The sequence below is a fragment of the Penaeus japonicus genome, unplaced genomic scaffold (genome assembly GCF_977035675.1).
Source record: "Penaeus japonicus unplaced genomic scaffold, GWHDUDI00000001_assembly GWHDUDI00000013, whole genome shotgun sequence".
NCBI classification, from domain to species: Eukaryota; Metazoa; Arthropoda; class Malacostraca; order Decapoda; family Penaeidae; genus Penaeus; species Penaeus japonicus.
Window position 1 is genome coordinate 27,643,517 of NW_028234415.1, and position 10,000 is coordinate 27,653,516.

The following is a 10,000-nucleotide window of genomic DNA, read 5'->3' on the forward strand; positions in this document are numbered from 1 at the left end:
CATGCATGGCACTATTACCCTTGGTGGTGCCCTGCCTATTGTCCTGCATGATTGACCTGCATGAAAAAAAATCCTCAAGTCGAAGTGATATGTAAAAGTATAGCCATGATAAGGGGAAAAATATGGCAAAAAATAGTAGGAACGTATTTATCGTCATTTCTAAGTATTGCTATTGGTATCGAGAAAAAAAAAAAAAACGTATTTGCAACGTGCGCCCTTTTTCTTAAGGGAAAAGGGAAACATAAATCTTATGGTGATCTAGTGACATTCAAAAAGCTTGGGTTGCCATTAACTTCGAACATCTAAACTCCTCCGTAGCTCGAAGTAGTGCGTTTAGATTTAACTGTGGCTTGTAGCAACGGCGAGGAAACGCATAGTGTTTATCATAGTCCGTCCTGTGAGGTTCGCGTGGCCTTTCCGTTTTTCCTCGCACTAACAGCCTCGTTTCTCACCCAGTGGCAGCAGAAGGGCACGAAGAAGCTCCAATTCCGGCCGAGGTTCCCCTTCCACCTCAAGCGGAACCTGAAGCGCCCAAGGAACAGCCAGCCGCCGTGACCCCTGAACCTGAACCCGAACCAGCGAAGCCAGCAGCCGAAGCGCCCGAACCGCCACCTGCGCCTCCAGCTCCTGCCGTCCCCGAGCCTCCAGGTGAGTGTTGTGGCTCAGAAATGGCGCTTGTAAGCTTATTGTAAAAGGCTTGACAGTAAAGCTATGCGTATAAACATATATACATACATACATGCATATATATATATATATATATATATATATATATATATATATATATATATATATACATACACATATATACATATACACATACATACATATATGTATGTATATATATATATGTATATATATATAATATATATATATATATATATATATATATAATATTATATATATATATATATATATATATATATATATATATATATATACATATATATATATATATTATAATATATATATATATATATATTATATATATATATATATATATATATATATATATATATATATATGGCTGATAAACCAACTACACACAAAACATATTTATTAGAAGATGATACTACAGACTACAGACCTGAAAATGAAATCCATGTAGATTTCGAAACTGTAGTCTCATCCTCTAATAAATATGTTTTGTGTATAATGGGTTTATCTGCCATTTGATTAAAACGGAAGTGTTTTGCAAGTCGATATATATATATATATATATATATATATATATATATATATATATGTATGTATATATACACATACATGTATATACACATAACTTGATATATGCTGCATTTGCCTTATGATTTGCATTATTGCCATTTAAAACAGTTATAAGTATACTAGGACATTAATAAATGCATGACAAGGAACAATCACCATTGAAAGTTCCCGAGATATATAAAGTTCTAGAAGACTAATACTTGTCGAAAGTGTCTGAAAACACGAGATTCTTAACAACGTGCTGCATGCCTTAGCATAGAAATGCCGTGTAGCTTACTTCTACTTTAGAACATTTAGTTTAGCCTTTTTATTTAGCGCTTTCTTGTTTAGTTTCTTCATCTCTTGCATTTTCAACCATAACAAAGAAGTAACAGACTTTCTTTAAACAACTGCCAAGGCATTTTTTTTTTGCTTTCTCTTTTCTCTTTCATCTGTTTATTGTTTTCTTGCTAGTTTCATCTTCCGAAGACGAAGACGAAAATAAAGATGACGAGAGTGAAGAGCTTGTTGTTATTAGGGACAGAAAGAAGAAGATACAGAAAGAGAGTGGGAAAGAAGAAGAAGATAACGATCGGAAAGGCGTTATTGCCAAAGATGATGATAAAGGTAAGGTGAAAGAACCGAAGAAGGGAGAGAGAAAGGATATTGAATTTGAGGACAAAGATAAGATCCATGAAAAGAAAGGACAGAAGATAGATAAAGACGAAGTAACGGAAAGTGACGAAAAAGAAGGAAGAGGAGTTAAAGAAGAAAAAGAAGCCGATGATGATGACGAAGTAGAGGAAAAGAAAGAGGTGGAGAACGAGACAGAAGGAGACGAGGAGACGGAAGTTAATGAAAAAGAAGAGGAAGAGGATGTGCAAGAAAAGGAAATGGAGGGAGACGAAGAGGAAGAGGGTGAGGAAGAGAAGGAAGTAGATGAAAAGGAAGAGAAGGAAGTAGATGAAAAGGAAGAGAAGGAAGTAGATAAAAAGGAAGAGAAGGAAGTAGATGAAAAGGAAGAGGAGGAAGTAGATGAAAAGGAAGAGGAGGAAGTAGATGAAGAGGAAGAGGAGGAAGTAGATGAAAAGGAAGAGGAGGAAGTAGATGAAGAGGAAGAGGAGGAAGTAGATGAAGAGGAAGAGGAGGAAGTAGATGAAAAGGAAGTAGATGAAAAGGAAGAGAAGGACGTAAATGAAAAGGAAGAGAAGGAAGTAGATAAAAAGGAAGAGAAGGAAGTAGATGAAAAGGAAGAGAAGGAAGTAGATGAAAAGGAAGTAGATGAAAAGGAAGAGAAGGACGTAAATGAAAAGGAAGAGAAGGAAGTAGATGAAGAGGAAGACAAAGTAGTAGTAGATGAAGAGGAAGAGGAAGAGAAGGAAGTAGGTGAAGAGGAAGAGGAGGAGAAGGAAGTAGATGAAGAGGAAGAGGAAGCGAAGGGAGTAGATGAAGAAGAGAAGAAAGTAGATGAAGAGGAAGAGAAGGAAGTAGATGAAGAGGAAGACGAAGCGAAGGGAGTAGATAAAGAGAAAGAGGAAATAAAGGAAGTAGATGAAGAAGAAGAGGAAAAGAGGGAAGTAGATGAAGAGGAAGAAGAAGAGAAGGACGTAGATGAAGAGGAAGAGAAGGAAGTAGATGAAGAGGAAAAGAAGGAAGTAGAAGAAGAGGAAAAGAAGGAAACAGATGAAGAGGAAGAGCAGGAGAAGGAAGTAAATGAAGAGGAAATAGATAAAGAAGAAGAGGAAAAGGAGGAAGTAGATAAAAAGGAAGAGAAAAAGGAGGAAGTAGATGAAGAGGAAAAGAAGGAAGTAATTGAAGAGGAAGTGAAAGAAGTAGATACAGAGGAAGAGAAGAAAGTAACTAAAGAGGAAAAAGGAGAGGAAGAAGTAGATGAAGAGGAAGAAGAGGAAAAGGAAGTAGATGAAACGGAAAAGGAAGTGAAAGAAGTAAAGGAAGAGGAAGAGAAAGAGGAGGAAGTAGATGATGAAGAAGAAGAAGAGAAAGAAGTAGATGAAGAGGAAGAGGAAGAGAAGGAAGTAAATGAAAAGGTAGAGGAAGATAAGGAAGCAGATGAAGATGAAGAGGAAGTGAAGGAAGTACATGAAGAGGAAGAGGAGGAAGTAGATGAAGAGGAAGAGGAGGAAGTAGATGAAGATGAAGAGGAAGAGGAAGAGGAGGAAGTAGATGAAGAGGAAGAGGAAGAGAAGGAAGTAGATGAAGAGGAAGAGGAAGAACAAGAGAAAGAAGTAGATGAAAAGGAAGAGAAGGAAGTAGATGAAGAGGAAGAGGAGGAAGTAGATGAAGAGGAAGAGGAGGAAGTAGATGAAGAGGAAGAGGAGGAAGTAGATGAAGAGGAAGAGGAGGAAGTAGATGAAAAGGAAGAGGAGGAAGTAGATGAAGAGGAAGAGGAGGAAGTAGATGAAGAGGAAGAGGAAGAAAAGGATGAAGAGGAAAAGGAAGAGAAGGAAGTAGAGGAAGAGGAAGAGGAGGAAGTAGATGAAGAGGAAGAGGAGGAAGTAGATGAAGAGGAAGAGGAGGAAGTAGATGAAGAGGAAGAGGAGGAAGTAGATGAAGAGGAAGAGGAGGAAGTAGATGAAGAGGAAGAGGAGGAAGTAGATGAAGAGGAAGAGGAGGAAGTAGATGAAGAGGAAGAGGAGGAAGTAGATGAAGAGGAAGAGGAGGAGAAGGAAGTAGATGAAGAGGAAGAGAAGGAAGTAGATGAAGATGAAGAGGTAGAGAAAGAGTTAGATGAAGAGGAAGAAGATGAAGTAGACGAAGAAGAAGAGGAAGAAACGGAAGTAAATGAATTGAAGGAAGTACAGGAAGAGAGGGGAGAAGAGGAGAAGCAAGATGACGAAGAGAAGAAGCGAAAGAGAGGTAAGGGTGAGAAGGGCGAGGAGGAGGAGCACGAAATGAAGGGAACTGAAGGTGAGGACGCAGAAGAAGCTAAGGAGCCCGAGAAAGAGGACGATGACACGAAAGAGGAGGAGGCAGAGAAAGAGGAAAGTGACGTAAGAGAAACAAAAGAGTCATTGGACGAGGCGCCTCAGACCCAGCACAGTAAGAGGACATGGGTGTGGAATTTCTGCCTCGTTGTGTTACCTTCTTTTTTCCTTCATCGATTTGGCCTTTGACCTATTTGGCATTCCTTCGTCGGCATTTCAGAAGGAAAGAATCATATTTATGATTATCTTTCTTGGTTACCCTATAATTTTGATTTTCAGGATGTATTGCATGTCTCCATTTCGGTAAAATAATAAGTGTATGTTTCTAATATCTCTCTTTCTCCTTCTACCAATATTTCTGTTATGATTTTTTTTTTCCCGGAAAGATTTAACTTTCATTTCCCTTTGTGATAATGTTGTTGATTTGCAGTAATACTGACATACATACAACTATAAAATCAAATATGATATGGTGAAACATAGAAGGCACTTACCTGTTTTTGGGGAAATGGTTTGTCACTCATATTCCATTGCAAAGAAATATTGTCTTCCTAACATCATACTAACCATTTTTTTGTGTTTCAGTTGAAGCTCCAGCTTCTACGCCAGAACCAGCGAAGCCAGTTGAAGTCCAACCAGAGCCCGTCGCCACCCCACCACCACAGCCAGCCACCCCGCCACCCCAACCTGCCGTCCCTGCAACGCCAACACCTAAGCCTGCAGCTCAGCTTGGCTCTTTTGACAAGATAATCAACGTGATCTTTGGCTTGCCAAGTGGTGAAAGGGATCAGAAATGGGCAAAGCCCTGGCAGACACACCCAGAGCATTACAAGAAACCAGTTGAGAAAGTTCCGGAAGCAGAAAAGGGACCTGTTGGCCCTTCTGGAGGAATCATTGACAAATTTGTCAAACTTCTCTTCCCAACTGTTCCAGAGGGAACAAAACGTGATCCCAAGTGGGCTCAACCTTGGCAAACCCATCCCGAACATGCAAAGAAGATTGTAGCAGTAGCAGAGGAACCCAAGGAAGAGAAGCCAATAGGTCCTTCTGGAGGAATCATTGATAAGTTTGTCAAACTTATCTTCCAAACAACTCCCGAAGGAACTAAACGTGATCCCAAGTGGGCTCAACCTTGGCAGACACACCCTGAGCACGCTAAAAAGGCAGTAGTTGTAGAAGAACCAAAAGAAGAAAAGCCAATAGGTCCTTCGGGAGGAATCATCGATAAGTTTGTCAAACTTATCTTCCAAACAACTCCCGAAGGAACTAAACGTGATCCCAAGTGGGCTCAACCTTGGCAGACACACCCTGAGCACGCTAAAAAGGTAGTAGTTGTAGAAGAGCCAAAAGAAGAAAAGCCAATAGGTCCTTCGGGAGGAATCATCGATAAGTTTGTTAAACTTATCTTCCAAACAACTCCTGAAGGAACAAAGCGTGATCCCAAGTGGGCTCAACCATGGCAAACACACCCAGAACATGCTAAAAAGGCAGTGAAGGTTGTAGAACCAGAAGAGAAGGGACCCATTGGTCCATCTGGAGGCATTATCGACAAATTCGTAAAGCTAATTTTCGAAACTGTCCCTGACGGTGCGATACGTGACCCTAAGTGGGCCCAGCCATGGCAGACCCATCCAGAACACCGAAAAGCACCTGTAGAGTCAAAATCTGCTCCTGCACCTGCACCAGTTGCAGCTCCTAAACCAGTTGTTGTACCTGAACCAACTATGGCTCCTAAACCAGCTGCTGTCCCAGAACCAGCACCTGCTCCAGCCCCCAAACCAGTTGTCGCCCCAGAACCTGTTGCAGCTCCTGAACCAGCTGCTGCTCCAGAACCAGTTGTGGCCCCGAAACCAGTTGCAGCCCCTGAACCTGTTGCAGCTCCTGAACCAGTTCCCGAGCCAATAGTTGTTCCAGCGCCCAAGCCAGCTGAGCCGTCTCCTGCACCTGCCCCAGAAGCGGTCAAAGCACCAGAACCCGCACCTGAACCCAAACAACCAGTTGAGGAACCCGTTGTAGAGAAAGCCACGTTTCCCGAGGAGAAAGTTGGAGGTATGTGGTTTGAGTGTTTTGGTAGCGTGCCTCAGATCTATCCTTAGCTAATATTGTAGCAGCTTCAAAAGATTTTGAATTGCTTAGTTTGGTTTATAAACGATTTCGATTCTTTGGACACTGTCAAATGAACATAGTATTTACTAAAGGTAATGAGTCCATGCACAATTGTTCCAACATTCATATTTAGCACCAAGACTCCCTTTCCGTAGCAGAATCGAAACCGAAAATGCACATCTTTGCACACAAAGCAGATATATGTTATATGAATATATCAATATATCTGGCAATATATTTGTGTAGTTTATTATATCCAGTTGCATGATATAAAGTAAGCAGATGACTTAAACATGAATTTAATCTTACGATATTTCTGTGTAGCAGAAATCCCATGAAAACATGTTTTAATTCTACTGCATTAGACAAAAATCTGCTTCACCCCACGTAAGAGGTATAGTGTCTAGTATGATTTGGAAATTAGTCTCCCACTCTCCCTTTGTATTTTTACACAGAATAGTCTGTGACTGCATTTGCAGATTATAGTATTGATAGAATCTTTGTCCTAAACATCACGTAAGAACACGGGACCTCCCAAGAGGTGGGTTATGGCCTGAGGGATGGAGATGGTCTTGCCATAGGATTTATTATTAACACTTGCCCATGACACAAAGGTGAGCAACTCGTAGATGATGAGGAAGCGGATGAGGACGAGGATGAGGAGGAAGACGCTGTGGAAAGCGACGAGGATGACGAAGTTGAGGATGAGGATGATGAGGATGAGGTGGATGAGGATGAGGATGAAGAGGTAGATGAAGAAGAGGAAGATGATGAACATGACGATGAAGAAGACGAGGACCATGAGGAAGAAGATGAAGACGAAGAACTAAAAGCAGATGATGAAGATGATGAGGACGATGAGCAAGACGAAGAATCTGAAGATGAAGAAGATGAAGATGAAGACGAAGACGAAGACGAGGACGAAGACGAGGAACTTGAGGAAGAAGAGAAAGAGAAGGCAGCTGGAGAATCTGACGATGAAGATGAGGAAGTAGAAGATGACGAAGATGAAGATGAGGAAGACGAAGATGAAGATGATGACGTTGAGGATGTAGAGGATGAGGACGAGGAAGACGAAGATGAAGCTGTAGAGGATGAGGACGAGGAAGACGAAGACGAGGAAGAGGAAGAGGAAGCAGCTGCAAAGGATGTTGACGAAGACGAAGAAGATGAAGATGATGAAGAAGAAGAAGAGCAGAAAAAAGTCGAAAAACATGATAAAAGAGACGAAGATAAAGACGAAGGAATCGAAGATGAGCACGATGATGAAGACGAAGACGAAGATGATGATGAAGACGGAGATGAAGACGAAGAATCAGACGACGACGAGGAAGCCAAAGTCGCAGAACCAACGGACGAAGGGAGTGATGACGAAGGTTACGATGAAGATGACGATGAAGATGATGACGATGCTGACGAAGCTGAAGATTCAGGTGATGAGAAAGAGGTTGAGGATGTGGACACAGATGGGGAGGTGGATAAACGCGAAGCAGACGACGAAGCAGGGAGAGGAGGAGTCCCGAGCACCTCAGAGTCTGAAGGTGTCGTGACGGCCGCCATTATAGCCCTTTCTTCCCCCCTCAACTCTGGCTCGCAACTTCCCAAACGCCCACTCGCCCGCCCGCCCGCCCGCCCACCTCCCTCTCGCCCTCGCTCGTGTCACTGTTGTTTTCTTCTGTAATCAAAGGCTCAGGGAAGGCGGAATATATATATGTATATATATATATATATATATATATATATATATATATATATATATATATATACATATATACACATATGTATATATGTATATGTATATATATATATATATTATATACATATATGTTTATATGTATATATATATATATATATATATATATATATATATATATATATATATATATATATTTATATATATATATATGAAAAATATATGTATGCGTATGTATCTTTCCTTCTTTCTTTAGAGAAGAAAGAAGAAAAGAGGAAATCTCATTTGTCTTTCCTTCACTTCCCTGGGCTATTCTGTGACACTAAAACCTAAAGTATTGCCATATTCACTGCTGTTTAATAATGCTCTCGTTGTTTTAGTAGTAGCGTATATGGTCATATCTGTGTCTTAACATATATATATATATATATATATATATATATATATATACATATTTGTATATATATGTATATATATGTATATATATGTATATATATATGTATATATATATATATATATATATATATATATATATATATATATATATATATATATATATATATATATATATATATATATATACATGTGTATATGACACACATCTACACCCACCCACGCATATATAAGTGTACAGTAATTCTTATTCAATTTTCACTATTCTCTATATATTCTGATTGTTTGATTTTTACCTAACAATGGAGTGAATTAGAATAGCTCTGTTTCGTAATTAGATACATTCGAAATCATAATTTCTATTGCAAATCTTATAACCAGCCTTACGATAGGCATATAACTGTGTCATGTTTTTTTTATTTTGTTTTATTCTTATTTTCATTTACATAATATATATGATTTGTCTTGTTTTATCAGTGTTCCAGTATTTTCCCCACTCCATTGTATGCATGTTTCTTTTTATTTTGATCTATTCCTGATCCTACTTACGTCTATCCTTTTGTAATTTACGACCTATATGATGAGTTAAAGAATATTTCCCTGTACTTTTTTTTAAAAGTTGATCTGGACGCGAAGATACAAGACAAACCAAACGGAAAAAAAAAATATTTCACACCCAAACAGCAGTGAATCAATCTAAAACTTTTATTAAAAGTGCATGGAAACCGTTTATTGATGTTCCAACCCCTAATAAATCACTGTATTTGTCCCTTACAGTTGTTATTTAAAAAAGTTAATTCCTCTATGAAAAAATTCAATCCCACATTTATTCAAGTGTCATTAGAGTAAAGTCTTTTTCTCACTCTATAGCATAGAGAAACTGAGTCACTTCTCTCCACCGAAACCCCCATAGAAACCTCAGACGCATTTAGATTCTTCCTTGCACAATTGGCGTGTATAAAGTGTCGTTCCTTCATTCCAGTTCCTAGTGAGCCTGCAAAGGAAGCCCCAGTTGATACTAAACCGCCGGTTGATGTCCCCGAAGCCTCCAAGAAGCCGGTATTGGCAGAAGAGACTAAGGAAGAGGCTCCGCAAGAGGAGGAAGAGCAGGTAAGAGCTAGAAAAACATATCTCGGTGTGTTTGAATACTAGTGATCGGTAGAGCGTATCCTTTTTCATTCTCTGTTCTGTGACGTCGGCAATCTGTTCCTCTATTTCGTACGGCCTGATCACCGCAATTTGCACTTCATCCTCCGTGCAGACCCGAATTCCTAATCACAGAATTCGGGTAAACATGGTCTTTCTCTCGTCTCTTTATTGAACGTTGCCCATATAAAGACTTTGACTGATACTTGATCCTCCCTGACGTCCCACACGCCCTTCGTCCCTGCAGATAGTGGTGGTCCCCTCTGCCTTCCGATCCCGCGACCACCTCGAGGCTATCCTCGGCCTGGACGAGACCTCGAGGGACACGGCGGCGCGCACCGACCCCATCGCCGAAGCCACGCTCAAGGACCTCAAGAAGATCTACGAGACGGCCATCAAGCCCCTCGAAGGACTCTACAAGTACCAGGACATCTCCAACCGCCACGTGTCCGACGCCGAGCTCTTTGGCACACCGCTCATCCTCCTGGTCGGCCCCTACTCCACAGGGAAG

The 10,000-nt window shown here is 40.3% G+C and overlaps 1 protein-coding gene across 1 annotated transcript in view; it reads left to right on the forward strand.

Moving 5' to 3' along the window:
* The window catches only part of LOC122254050 (uncharacterized), a 48,633-nt gene that overhangs the window by 31,131 nt on the left and 7,502 nt on the right, over nucleotides 1-10,000 (forward strand). Inside the window, exons 4-9 of the mRNA XM_086542930.1 lie at nucleotides 457-648; nucleotides 1,681-4,266; nucleotides 4,737-6,200; nucleotides 6,872-7,798; nucleotides 9,326-9,453; nucleotides 9,737-10,000. The exon at nucleotides 9,737-10,000 is cut by the window's right edge and continues 78 nt beyond it. Of these exons, the coding sequence (XP_086399056.1) occupies nucleotides 457-648; nucleotides 1,681-4,266; nucleotides 4,737-6,200; nucleotides 6,872-7,798; nucleotides 9,326-9,453; nucleotides 9,737-10,000 (5,561 nt within the window). The remainder of the gene's footprint in view (nucleotides 1-456; nucleotides 649-1,680; nucleotides 4,267-4,736; nucleotides 6,201-6,871; nucleotides 7,799-9,325; nucleotides 9,454-9,736) is intronic.